Source organism: Archocentrus centrarchus, chromosome 23 (genome assembly GCF_007364275.1).
Source record: "Archocentrus centrarchus isolate MPI-CPG fArcCen1 chromosome 23, fArcCen1, whole genome shotgun sequence".
Lineage (NCBI taxonomy): Eukaryota > Metazoa > Chordata > Actinopteri > Cichliformes > Cichlidae > Archocentrus > Archocentrus centrarchus.
In genome coordinates, this window is record NC_044368.1 from 1169300 (window position 1) to 1189950 (window position 20651).

Here is a 20651-nt window from a genome sequence, read left to right on the forward strand (position 1 = left end):
CTACAACAGAGCCCCGAACAGCGACCGTCTGCTGCAGACTTACTAACATACCACTAACACAGCCCAGTCCTCCACTGCATCACAGGAACACAACAAGTGAATTAGTCAGCATTAGTGCACACAACATGAGCTTCCTGTTCTAGACATATGAACATAGAGGCATGATAAAAATATTTCCCAGTGTGCAGGATAGTCCTATAGACTTCAGTTTCAGAAGCAGAAAGAGACCAGAGCAGCGACCATTACAGGACTCATGAGTGCAGAAAGGAACACTGAGGATGAGAACACTGAAGCTGAGAACACTGAGGCAGAGAACACCATGGACGAGAACACTGAGGAAGACAGCACTGATGCCGAGAACATTGAGGGCGAGTCCACTGAGGATGGGAACACTGAGGATGAGTCCACTGAGGCAGAGAACACCATGGACGAGAACACTGAGGAAGAGAACATTGAGAATGAGAACACTGAGGCTGAGTCCACTGAGGACAAGAACATGCCAAACCAGAGACATCATCATGGATGGAATACTAACCAAACTGTCTCCATTCATGCATGAGTGCAGTCTGCCTGCAGAAGGACATCTGGGTCCAGATTAGTCTGTGATCTTTTCTTGAGAACATACTGAGAACCGTTTCACACTAAACAACGATGCTGAAGAGGCGGTGAGTCGGTTAATAAGAGGGAAAGTGAGAAAATAAACACTTCTACAAATCTGATCAATGAAATTTGAAAGAGCACCATCAGCGCTCACAGTGGAGCAACTCGACCCAAAGAGCCGAGGCAGGACTCGCCTGCAGTCAGTGAAAATACTGACAGTCCTTTCTCTGAGCACTTCATCATCACTTCATGTCTTCAGCTCATTCTTCAGCACTTTAATGAAACCGATTAAAGTGACACCTTATTGCTGCCTCAAACTGACACTTCTGCATCTTCAAGTGCTTCAACTTCAGATTCTATTTTTTGTCATTTCCATTCAACTTCAACTCAACGGTCAGTGACCCCTCAGCCTCAGCGAGGTTTATCTTTAGCTCATGTTTAGCTTCTTTCAGGGCTTCAATCATACTGCTTCAGCTTTTCTCAGCATCTCAAATCAAACCGAGACCCGAGCAGCTTCCAGTGCTCCGGCTGCAGCACCTGCTTCATATCAAACTGCATTTCAGCCTCTTCACACCTGAGATGCTGCTGCAGGAAATCAGAGCTTTTGATCATTTTTGTTTAGCATTTACATAACTTTAAATGACTTTCAGCCAAAAGCACACGCATGAATCTGAGTCACAGGTGACTGACTAGCTTCGCTGGCAGGTAAATTCAAACTTTGCCTGTGGACACCTGTGCTCCTCTGCCTACGACTGCTCCTCCATACAGGAGATTGGTTCTTATGCAACGGCAGGCTTAAATCCTCCACATCAGCAGAGTGAGATTACTGTGAGAACTGATGGACAAAGCAGCTCAAATCTGAGGAACAGCCAAGATTTCTCACCTGTGCTGTATGGACGTGAAAAAAAGGGAACATTTCAGTGACTCAAAGGTGGGTTTATGACCTGTTATGAAAAGTGCAGCTTTTATAATACAGCCATCAGTCCTGAACATAAACATGTCACAAAGTGATGCAGACAAATATTGGTTGGTGTGATGAGGAAGTATTTAATGACGTGGTAATTCTGCACTTCGTGATGTACTAATGCGTCCTCATCAGTGCAGTTCACTCTGACTCTGCTGGAGTCACAGTGGATAAGAAACATTCCACATTTATTCCAGGTTTGGAAGCTGTAGAGGTGAAAGTGGAGCATCATAGCTTGTGTCCAGTTTTGGAGCTTTGTAATCACTTTAATTATTCGGTCCCACAGATGTTTAGAAATGATTCCTTATTTTGAGTTCCGGGTTAGGTCTGAGCTCCTTCACACTGGAGTCATACATAAATTCAAACTGACCCCCTCAGAGTCAGCTGATTATAAAATAACCAATGACTTTAGTGAATTAATTGAAGCCATGAATGTTAGAACTATTTTCAGAGTTTTTGGGCCCTCGCAGCCTCATAAGTTCAGCAAATGAACCTCCACATGAAACCTTCAGGTCTTCAGCGAGGAGAACACTGAGAATGAGAACACTGAGGACAAGAACACTGAGAATGAGAACACTGAGGACAAGAACACTGAAGACGAGAACACTGAGAATGAGAACACTGAGGATGAGAACACTGAGGAAGAGAACACTGACAATGAGAACACTGAGGACGAGAACACTGAAGATGAGAACACTGAGGACAAGAACACTGAGAATGAGGACGAGAACACTGAGAACGAGAACACTGAGGACAAGAACACTGAGAACGAGAACACTTAGGACGAGAACACTGAGGACGAGAACTTTAGAAATGAGAACACTGAGGATGAGAACACTGAGGATGAAAACTTTAAAAATGAGAACACTGAGGACGAGAACACTGAGGCCGAGAACACTGAGAATGAGAAAACTGATGATGAGAACACTGAGGATGAGAACACTGAGGACAAGAACCTTGAGGCCGAGAACACTGAGAATGAGAACACTGAGGATGAGAACTTTAAAAATGAGAACATTGAGGACGATAACACTGAGGCCGAGAAACTTGAGGCAAAGAAGCCTAAGGATGAGAACACTGAGCATGAGAACCTTGAGGCTGAGAACACTGAGAATGAGAAAACTGAGGATGAGAACCCTGAGGATGAGAACTTTAAAAATGAGAACACTGAGGATGAGAACACTGAGGACGAGAACACTGAGGACTGAAAAACACTTTTAGTCTCTATTGAAAACTGCAGCCATATTACTTTTACAGCCACTGCAGACTCACAGTCTGAGACTAAATCTGCTGATTTTGTTCAGCTCGATTTTTCCTCTGAGCATCGGTATGATGAATAAATGGCAGGAGCAGAAACCAGCGTCAGTTTGATCTGTTTCTGGTTACTCACTGGAGAAAACTTCACAAAGTGCATTATTCTGCTGCTGCTTTGAATCTGAACAATCTCCAAATAACTGAGCATTGTTTTTATTTTTACTAACCAGCTCCTCTTCGATAGCTTTGTGTCTGTTTACTTATCCATGCTGTCGCTTCCTGCGTGATTTACAGGTGAAGCAGTGAGGGAGAGAGGCGGGGCAGTGTGAAGCTGTGCAGAGACAAACTGGGAGAAGACAAAGGTGAACTGGTGGATCTACAGGTATGATTGTCATGCGACATAGACTATATTGATATAAACAATATTGTCTCATTTCGCATATAGAAATATATTGATATTTCTTAAAAACTCGATATATTGCCCAGCCCTACCTGTACAGGTTGCCAGCCTAACACAGAGACAACCATATCACATTCACACCTATGGGCAATTTAGAATCACCAATTAACCTAACCGCAGTAACTGCATGTCCTTGGACTGTGGGAGGAAACTGAAGTACCCACACAGACAGGGGGAGAACATACAAACTCCACACAGAGAGGCCTGGGCCGAGGTGAATTCAAACCCAGACCTTCTAGCTGTGAGGCAGCAGTGCTAACCACCACGCCACCGTGCTGCCCTCCTTATGAAGTTATGATGGAAAAAATTAGAAAAGCACCAAATTAGGACCCACCCCTGAGTAACTCCCAGAGCTTTATGAAATGTACTGATTCTGGGTCAGGTGGCTCATGTTTATGTGGAGTGAGCCACTGAGACACGATGCTGAGCTTTACACTTCCATGAAGACCATGGTCACAGGTTTGAGTTTAGTAGGAATTTAGCGCACTGGACTGGACACTCATTCAAAGGCTAAAGAAAACCCCGTTTTTGATACCTTTAGACTCTGGATGCTAACCAGAGTCTGAGGCAGGATTTGGGGCTGAGCAAGACAACAAAGTAGCATTCAGGTACCTCGATGAGTTCTTCCTGAGATTTTAGGGAGTGTTTCAGCCCATCACCGGGCTCCTCGCCTGGTCAAAGCTCTCAGTGACGGTGTGAACAAACATCTCCAGTATGGAGAGTCCAACAGTTTCCTTACTGAAGCTGTTCATCAAGTCTGCACGTGCAGCTCTACAAACCTGATGTTGACCCAGAACCATTCCAAAGTGTTTTAATGAAAGAACCAGCCGGTCTCCAGTACAGGGGATTAAAGGTTAAGTCCAAGTGAGCCTCCAAATACACAAATGGAAACTAGTTTTTTCCTCCATCGGCTGAGCTCAGCCCCATCTTTGCACTCTCACTGCTCTCCCACTTTTTTCAGGCAGCGGCAGAGGTTGCAGCTGAGCTCTGCCATTGTGTGTGTGTGTGTGTGTGTGTGTGTGTGTGTGTGTGTGTGTGTGTGTGTGTGTGTGTGTGTGTGAGTGAGTGAGTATGCATGTGAAAATATATTTATATATGAGTGTACATGTTATGTAACTTCCTCATTGCATTGTCTCTCCCGCTTCCAGCGTTTTCCTGTCCTGTGTGCAGCAGAGCAGGGGTGATAGGAGCCCCGGTGGGGGGGCTGCAGAGAGAAGCTCACACTAATCACCTCAGCCTATTCAGAAAAGGCTGCACAGCCTCGTTCCTGCCTTCATACTCGACTTCTGCTGCCAGTTTTAGTGCCAAAAGCCTCAGTCATGTGTCCCCAGCTGAGCCTCATAGTCACATATTTACTTTTGACAGTCGTGTTATAATCGTTGTAATCATGGAGCGCTGTAATTAGCTGTGCTGCTGCAGCTCCGCTCATATTTCCTCTCTTGCTTTCCTGTCATGCGAAGCTTTAGACGTCCCTGGATTTCATGCCTTTACAAGGTTAAAAATAGAAACAGGATAATGTAAATACTGCATATCTTACAGTTTGTGTGTTATCTGAATCTGTGGGACGGCAGCTCGGATTAGTCACGGCTGTGTTTTTAGCATCTCTCGGCTCTCGGTGAAATGAGACGTCAGTCACTCTGACAGCTGTGGACGGGTATTTCTGTCGGCACGCAAAGTTTTTTAAGCTCCTCCAAGTTTTCGAGGGCACAGCTTAAACTTGAGGCTCAAATCCCGGCGATGTGTTCAAGGTCAGAACAAAGACAACAGAGAAGAAGAAGAAGAAGAAGAAGAAGAAAAATGTGACTCACAGGTGCAGCGACAGCTGTTCAGGTACAAGTCGGCTTTAAAACATGAACTTCAGATTTGCAGATTTCTATTAAATAACCAAAATGCTGCTTCCTCTGAATCCACGTGACCGCGTCTGTACCAATAAAGTCCTTCAAGAAGCTTCTCTTCACTTGGGAACCAAGGCTGGAGGATCTAATGTAAGGTACAATATTCAGCTGCTGCAGTTATCCTCAAATATAATCACATAAAAATATAAATAAAATGTACCTATGACAGACACAGATGGTGCTGTCTGAGACAGCCATCAGCCATCAGCTACAAACCGACCCGGTCGGCTCATTTCCAGCTCCATGATTTTATTCCTGGACTGTTCCAGAGCTGCTTTGCATCATTCATAGTACACAATAATCCTCCTTTAACCTGTAAACAAGCTGTTTTAGCTCCTCCCTCTTTATGATGCTTTCCTTCTGATTGGCTGCTCCCTGTAAACAGAAGGCTTGAACAATAGGTGGGTGGGGCTTCTGTGCTTGAGACGACCATATTAGGGATGTCTTCTCTCTGTGACATCATACACTGAGCTCATTAGTAGAACATGATGTTTAACATCCAGGTGTTATTCCTGCAGTTTTCCAGCATCATCATGTAATGCATGTCCAGCAGGGGGCGACTCCTCTGGCTGTTCCTGCTCAGCTGATCTCTGAGCTCAGAAAACTCTTTCCTGTTGAGGTCATGGTCTCAGGTTTCAGGCCCATTAGAGTCACAGAGGAGCAGGAAATAAGCATGAGGTTAATGGTTTCTTTTACAATAAGAGCATTGATTTCAAAATAAAACTCACACATAAGCATTAAATGATCATAAGAAAACAGATAAAATTAACAAATGTGAAAAACAATAAAGAACTCAAATATGTGATTGAAATGATTACTATGGTTAGACACAATCAGTGCCAAACACTGTAATTTCTATTGTTTTCATTACTTTAAAGAATATATTTTATCTGTTAGAATCGCCCAAAATCTATCTGCTAATGTTCCCATCAGCTATAGTAACTGATGTGATCTGGTCCAGTTATCCCAACCACAGTGGGCTTCACAGCAGAATCCACGGATTACTTTTTATTGAAAACCTGCAGCAGAAACTGAAACAAGTATCCGACTGAGGGTTATTTTCACGGATCTGTGGATGACACTAAGCCCCGTCCTCGACAGCGTTTGTTCAGCTGCCAGCAGCAGACGGCTTCCCCTAATTGGGATCTGCAGCTAGGCGGCCAGTCCACCAGATTACAGCGACGGTGGCGCCGCCAGAGTTCATGATGCTTGGACGGCGTCCCGGTGCTCGGTTATATCCAGCTAATTGATGCGTCCAGCAGAGCAGTTTAAACTGATAAAAGCAAACAGCAGGAAAAAGGTGGAGCTGTCAGGACACCTGAGATCTAGGATGTGCGACTTTGACCATTTTATATTTGTTCTGTTTGCTTTACATTTATGTGTAGTTTTTTCTAGCTGCAGCACCTCGGGCCCTTCACCAACATGTTTGTCTACCTTTGAAAAGCACTTTTAACACTGTTTATTAACACTGTTGAAATATGCATGCAGCAGCAATAAATAATGAAAATATGATGATGGAATTTGACTTCTTTCTTTTTACTGAAATTTCACTGCTGTGAAATTCCAGATTCATCAATGACGATGGATCAATTCAAACACCTTTTTTGCTATAACACATAAATTTAACTACAGCTTTAAGGTCATGTGGTCCACACCAGACATATTAATCTTCCCCAGGAATGTAACATGATGACTCTTCGTTACTTTGCTTATGTTTGCCCGAACTGGGCCAGAACATTGAAACCAAAATGTAACCGAATAAGAAGAGCCGGCCCTAATCTGAGCCAGAGTTCGTATTTAATGTGGGACACTGAGTGGAATGACTCCTGACTGCAGATCTGAGACATGCCGACCAAGAACAAACTAGAATTGGTCCTCACCTGGACCAGCATTCATGATTCAGGCCCAGGTCTTCATCTGACCCGCGTACTGTGGGAGTGATGGCTGGGCTGCCTCTGAATAAAATGTAGCCATGTAAACAAAGACTTAGGTGAATGAACCAGAAATGGGTCCTAATTTATTGTCCCGCACACTTGCTCACATGCTATATGAAATGATGACTTCATGAAGGGTGTCAGTGCCAAATCACTGCTAGAAGCTGACCCACATCTGCATGAGAGCCGGCTCAGCCTTTAAGCCAGAAATAAGAGCGAGAGATTCCAAAAATATTCAAACAAATATGTATATTTCATGCTGGGTGATGAAAATGATCATACCACTGAACGTTTCAGAACAGGTACTAAAACATGGAGTGTTGAGATCTGAGTAGCTTTATTTTGGATTTAACTCGACTCTGTTCTCAAACTCATCTGTTAAAGGTTTTTACAGCAGTTTGGCTAATCCTGTTATTCTGTCTTTGAACAGTTAGTTTCCTCTCTGTGGACTCAGGATTGGCACAAAGACTGAAAGCAAGCAGCAAATAGCACCGACTTCTCTACAAGGACAAAAATCCATTCACAGCAGCTCTGAAGCTGCAGAAGATTCAACAAACGGAGCTGCACAGATACATGAAGTCTAAAATTGAATCCAAACTAAACCAGGAGTCAGGATATCAACAGAACCTCAAAGCTCAGCATTAAAAACCCCAAAATATGAAAAATGCAGCGACAGGTCAGCATGAAGCCTGAGCTCCAGTTTCTAGGATTTTATTTGGATGTTACTGAGCTCTGATCAGTAGGTAACTGAGTCTGTGTGATGCAACCAAGCTAGCTAACTAGCAATAGCTGATAACACCTCCCTCTCATCTGCATATTCATAGCTCCAGAAACCAACATGATGGAGGCCAAAATGCTCACATTAAGACTTTAAAGGATGGAGTCCAGATACCAGTGGGTGATGTCACGGTGGTTAGTGCCATCTTTCATGTACAGTCTGTGATTTTATGCCATATCTGTACACTGTGAACATTTAGCTTGGCTGACATTCACATTTCCTACAGCTAAACTCTACAAGAAGAGCTCACAGATATTTACCCATCATGCAGCATGTTTGTGAAGCTGAGGAACAAAAACCCTCTTCAACAAGCAACCAGGAGTGTACAGAGGAGATGGTGATGGAGGCTGTAATTACCCAGTGAAATCAGATGAAAGTAATAAAAGATGCGGGCTAGCATGTGCATTGACTTTTGGTCGACTGCATCCAGATGCTGCACTGTTGGCAGCGTGTTGGAGTAGGTGAGGCCATGTGGATCTGCAGGACAGATTTTTGTCCTGCAGCTTTCTGCTTGCTGACAAAGGATCCGCACAGCGGAGATGATGCTAAATGACTGTTTTCTTCATGCAAAAGGCAACTGTCACCGCTGCTACGAGGGGCCGCATACGGTGGCAAGTGGAGGGAAAAATGGATAAACAGGAAGGTTACGTAATCTAACCGGATCCGGGCAGCGAGGGGACCTGGATCGCTCACAAAACTCAGCAGAAGAACCCCTGAAATGATTAAAGGCAGGAGGGGGCAGCTGATGGATGAGGAGGTCTGCAGAGATGATTAAGCATTAAAAAAAAAAAAAAAACTGCTTTATTTTTTTATATTTTTATATCAGTGACTCAGGGAAGCTCTTCTGGATTCATTTATCCTCTGGATAAATATTCTTCTGACTTTATCCTGTTATTGAACCCAGCAGGGCCTGAGTCATGAAGAAGGTCACTGAGTCACAGTTTCTGCTTGGATGGATTTCTGACTGTATGAACCAAACAATCAGTTAATCAGCAAAAACCCAGCATTTAAAGGTGACCTGTTCTGCTTCTCCCCATTTCCTGTTTCCAGTTCCCGAGGTGGATCTTCATGATAAACTAAAGTTTTTAATAATAAGCTCAGAGTGTGGTCAGTCAAAGGCACAGGCTGCTCCAAACACTCCGTTTATCACAGTTTTTATACTCTTGGATCTGTATGATGTCACACAGAGGGGAGGTCCTTATATGGTCATCCACAGAGTGAAAAATACAGAGCTGGAACTGATCAGATTAAGTCAGCTTTAAATCCACAGACTGTGCAGGAAAACTGAACTTAAAGTCTGATTTGAACCGTTGAAGCCTCGAAGAGTTCTTTGTTCTTCTGGGCAGATGGTGCTCAGCTCTGAGATCACAGTGACACCTCACCCAACCCGACTCACAGAGTGCTGAGTTCACAGATCGTTTCCACACTTTGTGTTCGTCTCCTTCCTATTTCTTCCTCTGAGCACAAAACCAGCTCTAAAAACTGTTTTCTATCTTTGCTGTGGAGGAGCCTCACTGCAGCCATCATTAGGTAAATTATAAACGGTAACGGCGTGCTTTGTTTTCACTGGAGGAAGTAAAGACGGGTTTCTCCTGCAGCTGCTGTGACTCTCTCTCAGTTACCAGCAGACACGAGTCCTGATGTGTTGATGATCATAAGGCCTGCATCCTCACGCTGCTCTGTCAGCGCCTATCATCACCCTCTCAATGACCTGAATGGATGCAGGACCGACTCCAGCTAATAGCTGCTCGCAGCTGAGAGGGATGTCCGTGTTACTACTAGCAGACTTCAGCCTTTATATTTTCTTCATATTTCAGATAATTTCCTACAAACATTCCTCATATTTTAATTATAAAAAAAAATGGTTCTACATATTTAACTGTTTATATGTATAAACTGATTTAAACTGGAAATAATTCAAAGGAAATAGAGAAAGTGATGACAGAGCTTTTAATACTCATTTAGAGTATTAATAATTTGAAATGTTGGATGGTGGTGCTTAAAAAATAAAACATTATTTTTCTGATGGTGTACCTGCCAGAAGCAGCTTAAATCTGAAGCCCCTCCTCTTTCTCTCTATAAGACCACCTCCTGAAAAGCCTCCTCAGCTCTGATTGGTTATCGCGACTGTTTGTGTTTTATGATCTCAGATTTCTTTCATAATTTAAACAGGCTTATAAGCAAACATCATTTCACACTTACACACATTCACTGCAACTCTCACTGCTGCATGTAAAGCTGAGCAGCATCTACACAAAGCAGCCACCAGGTGGCGAGCTCTCAGTCACTCTCATTAACTCTACTCTTCAAGTTAAATTCTGCAAATCCACCCGATGACAGTTTGTGCCAGAAACCAAGCAGCGACCTCCAGGGCTGAAAAGTCAAGCCAGAACTGAACCTGCAGTTCCTCTGCTGTCCAGCAGAGGCGCCACAGTGAGTTAGTCCCATAGAAATAAACATGTTTACAGCCTGATACAGAAACTGCTTTGGTCTCTGTGTGTGTGTGTGTGTGTGTGTGTGTGTGTGTGTGTGTGTGTGTGTGTGTGTGTGTGTGTGTGTGTGTGTGTGCGTGTGTGTGTGTGTGTGTGTATGTTTCTATAACTGTTTAAATAAAGTTTGTATTCTTAGGGGCGTGGCCTCTCTGACTGACAGGTGGATGGGGACACAGGCGGCTGTAGCTGCTAGCTGTCTGCTAGGCTTCCCCTCAGCTAACTAGAGTCCCTGAACTGGCTGGTCTCAGCCTTCACTTCTTTCCATCCACAGTCTCAGTAACCTGAGGAAGGTTAGGCTAACATCTACTCTTCTATAAGTGAGACCAAAATCCCTGCTTGATGGAAAAGTTAGGATCTTCTAGTTTCTGAAACTCGGCTTCTTCAACATGTGGATAAAAATTCCAGATCATGAAGTTCAACCCTCAAGGTTGTTTCCCCTGTCAGCCATAAAAAGGTGCAGGTAGAGATTTAAACTGCACTAGATGTTTGAAGCAAACAACTGAAGCTACTGATGGGAGTGAAGAATAGTACTGATTGACATATGACCAGGTGGAAAATCTATTAGTGTTACCTAAGCAACCGAGACAACCGTCAGCCGATGTATAAAAGTTGTTTCTGCTGATGGGACTTTAGAAACATCCACCGGAAGCTCGTAGTGTTGAAAGGAGTCAGTCGAGGTGGTTCAGGCATGTGATGGAGAGGTTTTCTGTGCTCTCCCAGCTGTGTGGAGACCCCGGGGTAGACCCAAAACTCTCAGGAGAGATTATATATAACTCATCTGGCCTGAGAGCACCTCGGGATCCCCCGGGAGGAGCAGGAAGGTGTTTCTGGGGAACAAAACATTTGGAATATCTTGTGTATCCTGCTGCTATGCAACCCAGCTTCAGGCAGGTCACATATAATTGATCGACATAGGATATCCATACAGGAATAATCAGAATGATATTCTACGTATAACTGAGCACGGTGGCATCTTTACATGGTCGGGAGAGCTGCTGCTGCTGTTTGCTGGCTTCTCTTGTTTGTTATCTGCTTCAGACGCTGTCCTCTATTTTTGTGACCCGTGAATCAGATCATTGTAAAAACAGAAAGTGAGGCGTCTCCTTAAAGCCTCTATAAATATGCAAAGCGGACTTGTTTGGCCCATTAAGACGCCCCATCCCACCTGGAGTGCTGCCGGGTCTCTCAGGACAAACGTGCAGGAAGCTCTCAGCTGCTTCAGAGATAACACCCAGCGTGACAGCTGACGGGCTTCTGCCTGCAGACTCCATCTGTGCACTGCCCCTTTACCCAAACTAAAAATAAAAGATAGCAAATCTCACTTCCACTTCCAGCAGAGCGAGGCGGGAGTTAGAGTCCCGCTGAACTACAGGAAGGCATGAATGAAACAACTGAACCTCTTTGCTTTTTGCCTCATATTTAGCCTTAATATTCATCTTTACACATCAGTAAGACTGAGTCTGAATATTGATGCATCCTTTCTCCATTTTGAAGATGAAACTGTTGGAATAATTTTACTGTTTACTTGTAAATCTATCTGGAAACTGGCTCAACAGTTCATTTGTTTCTACTGTACGTGCATTACTGTGTTCAATGTGCCCCATATCTGCACAGAGACATCACTCTGCTGCGGTAAATCTCACTCTAATCTGCTTTGAAACTGTTCCAACTTGTCCTCTGAGCAGGTCAAAGTCAGCATTTTTAGTTTTTATAGCATGAGACCTCTTTTTTTTAGCACAGCAGGGGTTATTGTAGGTGTCACGAACTTTGTGCTTTATAGTCTGAGACCAAACCAGGATTAATGACTTAAATCAGCAGCGGATTAGTTAAAGTTTGGAGCTCTCGAATAAAGAGAGTGAAAGTCCACCAACAAATGCTCAGACATGGAGCTTCATTAGGAGATGGATGCTCGTTAACGATGCGCTGACCTTAAAGACCCACGTTGGACAGCAGTTTCTGATCATAATGCTAATAACAGTGGAGTCATACAAGCAGAAAAGGTTCAGCTCCAAATGTTTCTGCTGTGAATACAGCTGCTTCACCTCCATTAAAAAAGACATATTGTTGCAGCTCAGTGTCATAAACTGGTGCACTAACAGCACAGAGTCTGACCTGTGAGAAAGCTTCCAGAGGCAGATGTCATCATTTTGGTTTAGATTTCTTGGCTTTCGCTCCCGTGATGACGAGCTCCATGTGAACTGTAGAAAGTTATTAGCAGGAAAATGTTGGAAAAAAGTTTCTGATCCAGCAAACAGAAAACAAGCTGCTCGTTCAAAGGAAAGACTACAATGTAAACACAAGTATCCGACTCTGCATATCTTGATGTGCTGAAGACATGAACTGGATCCAGTTTAGTCTGTGGCTTTTCTTCACAACATCACTTCACACCTTTTCTTGTTTAATCTCATATGTAATTGATCCTATTCAAGATATCAACACCAAGTCAAAGCCAGAATAAAATCCCTCAAATTTATCATGCAAATCCATCCAGAACATCACGTTCACATCCACCAATGAACTGCCTGATGTAGGTTTGCATATTCCCCACGTTAAACTAGCATAGCTTCAAAAACAAGCAGACACTTGTTATCCATCCATTTCCTTAAACACTCATCCAATTCTTTTTTATTTGGGGGGGGGGGGGGGGGGGTGTCCTAACTGTAACTGCCTGAGAAGCCGGGTACACCCAGACAGGTCTCCAGTTCATCACAGGGTTAACAGAGTGACAGACAACCTGCAGAGATCCAACAGAAAACTGCACACAGAGGAGCTCCAGCCAGCTGGGAGGTTTGAACCCTTAACCTTCTCACTGTGAGGCACCACTGTTCCACTCTGGTATGCCAAATAAGTGAAAACTTGGTTTACTGGGATATGTTGGTATTTGTAAACCTTCTGGAGTAACGATGTAATTATCAGCATGTTTGTCTAAATAATGGATTTTTGTCTAGGAAACTTGGTTGTGAACATGAACCTCTGACGCATGCTTGGGGAGACTTGAAGAGAGGTGCTCCTGTCAGAACAGGTCAAACACGTACCCCAGTAGTGGTGACACTATGTGTAGGCAGAATGCTGATTGGTTGAAAAGAGGGCTTAGTTCACCACGAAGAGGAAGAATCAGGGAGAAATAATCAAAGATAAAAAAAAAAAAAGAAGCATGCGAAGCTCAGACCGGACACTGTGGGAGGAGCTAAGCTACATAGCTAACAACAGCCCACTGCCCCCTGGTGACTGTATGCGGGTACAACATGTAGAAAACGTAAAGCTTGCTTAGGACCAACGCTGGTCTCTGTCTCAAAAGTGTTAGTGTAATTCCTCTCACTGCCTGAAGGGGGAAGCAAAAGGCCGTAATTGTGTTTCTGTCAGAGATCGCTTCCTGTTAAAAGCAGGTTTTTCTCCCCGCTGTCGCCAAGTGCTGTACAGTATATAATATAAAGTGTCACTGAGAGGGCTGTTTGTGGTTTGATCCTTATAAATACAGTTTGGATCCATGCATTTTTAAAATCACTTCAATTTTGTCACCAATGAAACTCCATACTGAGGAGCATGGTGCTGAAAGGACAGCTCCTCATGCATGAAGTAAGACTGGTGAAAAAAATGCACCTCACGTGCACACTGCTGAGCATCCAATAAAAACTGATTTAAGCCTCAGAATGACACTCACCTGGTGTCACTGACGCTCGATCTCTCCAGATGTTTCTGCTCTGTCCTCTTTTCTTGGCTGTTGTTCCCTCAGTTTAAAAAAAATCCAAAATGTTCTTTATTTTAAAAAGTTCAAGGCTGAGGTCCTCTCTCTCACCTGAGTGAAGGAAAACAGGTGTCTGCATCTCAAAAATATATGTGTTTTTTTCCTCCAAATTATCTACAATAAGAGCAACCCCATAAAGGGCAGCCTGTGGGGAATATGTACACAACTTTTCAGAATAAACATAAATGTAGGGAAATTATTTTTGCCTTTTTTCTGTTGCACTACTGCATGTGTTCTGCTTCCTGCATTATGTACACAGTCTGGTTGGTCCCGTTAATCCTCGTCACTGTGTCAAGTAATTATTCCAAGTCCTGCTTGTCCTTGATTATCTGCAGCATCTGATGTCCCGTTTCCCTCTAATTGATCCATGAGTTAGATTTGATGCTCTGTAGGTGTTCCTGCTTTATTAAAGGGCCCCTGTGTTGCATCACATGCTCCGCGGGGCGTTCATAACTCCGCAGTTTTAACTGATGTGCTTCCCAGATGATGGAGATTAAAGTGTGCTTTTTATAAACCAACCCTCTTAAAACTTTTCAGGATTGCAATGTGTTGATCCTCCAACTGCACCGTGCAAAGACTTAAGAGCCCATTAATGGGGGTTTATTCTACACAACTATTTATGTTTTAAGCCAGGGTGTGTGTGTGCAGGGCTACAGGTCCGTCTCTCGCGTGTCCAAGCAGAACGCGTAAAGGGATCTCTTGAAGTCCATGCTGCTGTTCGCTTTGATGTTCGTTTTCTCCACCGAAGCGCCCGCCTCGTTGTTCTCCACGTCCTGAGATTTCACTGACGTTTTGCTCCCTTTGCGCTTCAGCTCGGGGCTCTCTCTGCCGCTGTTGGGCTCGTCCTTCAGGGAGGATTGATCCTGGTCCGTCTCCCGGTGGTAGAAGTAGTTGAAGTTGGACACGATGACGGGGACCGGGAGCGCGATAGTCAGCACGCCGGCGATTGCGCACAGGGAGCCCACGATCTTCCCCCCGACCGTCACGGGCCTCATGTCACCGTAACCGACGGTTGTCATGGTGACCACGGCCCACCAGAAGGCATCTGGGATGCTGGAGAAGTGGGACTCCGGCTCGTCCGCTTCGGCAAAGTACACGGCGCTGGAGAAGAGGATGACTCCGATGAAGAGGAAGAAGATGAGCAGGCCGAGCTCGCGCATGCTGGCTTTCAGCGTCTGCCCCAGGATCTGCAGACCTTTGGAGTGCCTGGACAGTTTGAAGATCCGGAAGACCCGAACCAGGCGGATGACCCTCAGGATGGCCAGCGACATGGCCTGCTGGCCGTTCTGGTGCTCCTGACCCTGCTGCTCCGCCAGCTCCGTGCCCACGGTGATGAAGTAAGGCATGATGGACATGATGTCGATGATGTTCATGATGGTCTTGGAGAACTCCGACTTGCTGGGGCACGCGAAGAAGCGCACGATGAGCTCGAAGGTGAACCAGATGACGCACGTGGTCTCTATGATGAAGAAGGGGTCGGTGAAGGTGAGGGACGGCCGGGGCGCGGTGCTGTTGTCCAGCCGGCTGGTGACCGCCAGCTCCCTCTCGTCCCTGAACTCCGGCAGCGTCTCCAGGCAGAAGGTGATGATGGATATGGTGATGACGATCACGGACACGATGGCGATGCCCCGGGCCGGACTGGAACTCTCCGGATACTCGAATATGAGCCAGACCTGCTTCTGGAACTCGTTCTGAGGCAGCGGCTTCTCTTCCTCTTTTATAAACCCCTCATCCTCGCGGAACCTATCCATGGCCTCCTCCCCCAGCTGATAAAATCTGATCTCATCCGCGAACACATCTATTGACACATTGACAGGTCTCCGGATCTTCCCCCCCGATTGATAAAAATACAGAATCCCGTCGAAACTCGGCCGGTTGCGGTCGAAGAAGTACTCGTTCCGTAGCGGGTCGAAGTACTTGATCCTCTTGGCGGGGTCTCCCAATAAAGTGTCAGGAAACTGGTTCAGGGTGCCCAGCTGAGTCTCGTACCTCAGCCCGGCTATGTTGATCAGCACCCTCTCGTTGCTCTCCGTGTCCATGTCCATGTCCAGCATGTCCTCGTCGAACAGATGGGGACTGTGGTCCGCGCGTAAAAGCGCATCCATGGCGTTCTCGCTGCAGCTGAAAGTGTTGTTCATGTCGTTGATCTTCCAGGGACTGTGGTGCGGCGGCTGAGGGCTGCCCCGGGTGTTCAGCTCCTTACTGTAGTCCTCTCCGAGTCCACTTTGAACGAAGCCCGGCTGTGGGACATCCAGCGCGTTCCGGCAGCTCTCTTCGGCATTGTTGCCTCCACCACCGCCACCTCCACCGCTCCCTTTAGCGCCGCCGTTCTCAAAACTCACCAAGGCTATCTCCATTCCGCAGCCATCAACAGTTAATGCGTGCAAAATAAGAGAGACTTGTTGAGCTGGAGCGCGAACATCCTCCCGGTGCCTCCAGGAAAGTCTGAGAAATAAAGAAAAATCAAAGGTGCAGCAGAGAGAGATGGAGCTGCGCTCTGAATCACGGCTCCTGCGGCCGCGGCTCCGCTTCACATGAGTGCATTTGTGTTGTTTTTGTTGCTGTTGTTAAGGCTGAGAGCCGCCGCAGGTCTGCGCGAAACAAACAGTAAAAGCGCAGAAGAGGAAGAGAAGACCCGGATGAGAGAGAGTAGGCTGTAGTGATTACTCCTGACGTCAAAAGTGCTGTTCAACCGTTTAGCTGCCTCTGAAAATGTCTGTGGATGCGAGACAAGCTGTCACCCCCCACCCCACCCACCCGCCTCTCTCTCTCTCTCTCTCTCTCTCTCTCTCTGGGAGAGGACACGCGCTCCGCCTGTGGCGACAGAGCGCGCGCACCGACCATCTCATTTTATTTATTCACTTTCATTCATTTGGATTTTTCTATACCGGGGGCAGTCGGTGCGCGCGAGTCAAAAGGAACGATTTAAAACGGTCACTGCGCACGATACAAAATAACAAAGTACAATCCAGATATGATTCAACACATTATGAAACCATAAAAACAAACACGACCACACTGTGCCATGTTTCACCTCTCAGGCAGGTGCACGGGCCTGCGCGGGTTAGGACACCGTTTCCTTCCGGAACTATTCACCTTTGCAGTCATTTATTTATTCATATTATACATTTTATTTATCACAATTTCCTGTTTTAACTTTTGTGATGAGAAACTTTAGTATCATTTGATTTTTACCGTCTTCGCCGCTGTCAATCACTCACCACAAAGGACAATAAATAAATAAATACGTTTTTCTTTTCTACTTTTGTGCTGGTTGGTCAGTGCTCGTGCTGCCTGTGATGATGTAAAAACAGCTTAAATCAGTAGGATGAGTCACAGTGTGACCAAACAAAAATCTTAATGAAATCTGAAATCAAAAAAAGTAATGTAATTATAGATTCAGATATTAATATTAAAATGGCTTCCTAACTGGGAAAGGCCAGTTCAACACACATGTCTAAGCCGATGACCATCTCTACTCCTCTGTGAGCTGCAGGACCGGCTTCACTGCTCAGGTTTGTACAGTAACAGAAGTCAAAACTGAAGATAAAGCTGTTTTTTCAGAAAGTCTCATTTTTCCTGCTGCTGCCTGTTCCGACCTGCGCGCAGAGTCAGACCTCTGAAACCAGGCGCAGCAGCAGCCACGTCAGCAGAAGCTGCAGTTCCTCTGCAGTCCAGCAGAGGCGCCACAGTGAGTCAGTCCCCATGTTAAAACTTTGCAGCAGAAATAAACATGTTTACAGCCTGATTTGATCTCTGCACCACGACTCTGGATTTAGAAGGAAGTTATTGTAGAAGTGAAAATGATTATTGATTAGCATGACCTTGGATGGGTCGCTCCTGACATTGAAAAATAAAGAAAACTGAGGACACAAATCAATATCAGTTCATGTAAATGAAAAATGTAATAAACTGATGAATTAAATGGTGTTTTGCACACTGCTGTAAGACTGAGTCCTTCATTTATCTGTTTCATTTTCTTTCCTGACTCTAACACAACATCTGACTTATTGTGTGTTTTGCTGTTGCAGCAGCACTCGTGTGCACGCAGCTTTCAGACCTCCTTGATGCACACAAATCCATCTCTTTACAGTGTGAGCATAAAGGCCTGCTTTCCACATGATGGCGTCCATGGACCCCGGCTTTGATTCAGCTCCTCTTTGTTTCCTTTATGTTCGTGTCCTCTTCAGCTCTCTGGCTGCTGGGTCGGCCCCGGGGCCACACTCTGCCTCATCCTGCTGGCTTTGAAGGAGATGGATGCAGCTTTTCTTTACAACTCAAACTCATGTTTGTCTGCATATAAAGACCCCACTGTGACTGCACGCGTCCTCCATCCCCCACCAGGGTTGGTTATCCGAAATACGGTTTTTGTACCATCATGTTTGGGGCTAATATCCATCATGTGAGTCTTTCAGCCACATTGTTACATGTTACCACAGTGACTAATCATTAACTTGCTCATTGTCTTTTTCTGGTTTAAACCTCACAATCAGGGATTCTTGCAGACTTTCTGCTCCTTTCTGTGGATTTATTAGTGTATTTAAAAATCTCATTGTGGCCGTTCAGATGATTTTGTTGGTTTCACAGCACATTCATGTTAATGTGTATGTTTTGTGGTCATGTTGCATCTCTTCATGGTTCATGGAGTGTCTTTTTTTGTATCTGGTTACACTCATTCTGAATCTTTTTGTAGCTACTTTCAGTATCATTTGTTCAAGTAAAGGTAACTTCAATCAGTGCTCAGTAACATCCAAATAAAATCCCCAAATTTCACCCGAACTGGAGCGCCGCTGTCATAGACGGTCTGTTAGTCCAGTGAAGCCACAGCAGATAATTGCATTAAAAATGCTCCAAAACGCTCCAACAGCACAAACACAGTCCAGAGGTCCAGTTCAGGGACTCCAGTTAGCTGAGGTGGAGCCTAGCAGACAGCTAACGGCGACAGCCGCCTGTGTCAGCATCCACCTGTCAGTCAGAGAGGCCACGCCCCTAATAATGTAAACTTAAGGAAATGCAGCTTCATTTTCAGAAGCAGAGGTTGATGTTTGAACCTTATAGTATAGGGAGCCATTTAGATTTGAACCATTCTTTCAATCAACTGATGCCAAAGGCAGCAAAGATTCTGTGACAACCAGAGACTACAGAGTCAGGAACATCAGCAACTTCAAGCAACTTCAAGCAACTGCGGGTCAGAAATCACTGGCAAAGCAAAGTGGGCGGGGCCTGAGATAACCTGTTCTCAGCTTCCAGGCAAGTGACTGAAGCAACTACCAATGAGAGCGCAGGATACCACTGATTGGCATGTGACCTGGCAGTAAATATATTAGGGGGTTACCTAGGCAACTGGAGCCTGGAAAACGACCAGCTGATAGCTTCACGCCAAGACCGACCAATCATCCATCCATCCATCCATCCATCCATCCGTCCATCCGTCCATCCATCCATCCATCCATCCATCCATCCGTCCGTCCATCCATCCATCCATCCATCCATCCTCATCTTATCCAGCTGAGTTGGAGTTTATTCCAGCTGTTGTAGGGCAGAGTACATCCTGCAGGTCTCCAGTCGATCATTAGGTTATAAATGGAATTGTCAAAAATATACAGGTTGGGAAACAACAACAAAAAAAAAGATGGTCTGGGTATCAGAAATTGATGTAAGGTCATAAATTGGATGAATGAGCTGACCTGTACTGACTTCAGCTTTCTTTCTTGTCCAAATCTAAATGATTTCTATTTTTTTCTTTTTTTTTTTAGCCGTGTTATGGCTCTGGTGTTGAAAGTAATAAAAAAAAAAAGAAATAATAAGGACACAAAGCACAGTCTCCTGAGTCAAAGTCTTGGGTTTGAGATGCTCCACCACAAAGACCCCCCTCCTGTAAATATGGACTTTCACGCTGCTTCCTCACCCGTGATCAGGCCGTGGCTTTGTGCTGGTCACCGATTCTTTAACCAAAGACTGTCCGAATGTACCGACTGAACATCCCAAACTGAATCCAGCTTCTACAAAGGACACGCAGATGCACAGCCAGTGGACACGGACAGCCTTAGTGTTTGTTTCTAAAAGCAGAGGAAGGTGACCTATTTAAAAGGTTAGTTTCTTAGCCCTGTGGGTGGATTAGGAAAACAAAGCATGAGCACTATATTTATCTGTTTCCTTATCTAATGCCACAGCCTCATCATGATAAGAACTTTGTGCATCTCCCTGTCCCTGGATTAATGCACTGTTCTCAGACTCCTGCAGCCATGAATAATAACCCACCATTGCCCATCCCACTGTGTAACTGGCCACTGGCAACGCAGCGATTTCACGCACTGGATACAGCCATTAGGAGGTTTTTACAATAAACTTTATCATGTTTGTCATGCGGACGGCGGCGGCTCTGAAAACGTGGAACTGTAGCTGGATGCTGTGAGGTATAAAACTGGGGGAGGAGGAGGAGCAGAAATAAACAGGGACATGAGAAAAGAGCAAATGATTCGCACAGAGATTATTCTGCTGAGGAGACGGTGTGCTTCTGAATCCTAAT

At 45.0% G+C, this 20651-nt stretch overlaps 1 protein-coding gene across 2 annotated transcripts in view; it reads right to left on the bottom strand.

Annotated features, from left to right (window-relative positions):
• Positions 1 to 16791, bottom strand: part of LOC115773688 (potassium voltage-gated channel subfamily A member 1) — a 148944-nt gene extending 132153 nt beyond the window's left edge. Inside the window, exon 1 of one of the 2 annotated variants that reach the window (XM_030720559.1) lies at positions 15496 to 16791. In XM_030720559.1, coding sequence (XP_030576419.1) covers positions 15496 to 16479 — 984 coding nt within the window. In that variant the 5' untranslated portion in view covers positions 16480 to 16791. Of the gene's footprint in view, positions 1 to 14038 lie in introns of both variants that reach the window. The other variant, XM_030720560.1, reaches the window with a different exon arrangement.
• Between the last annotated feature and the right edge of the window lie 3860 nt (positions 16792 to 20651).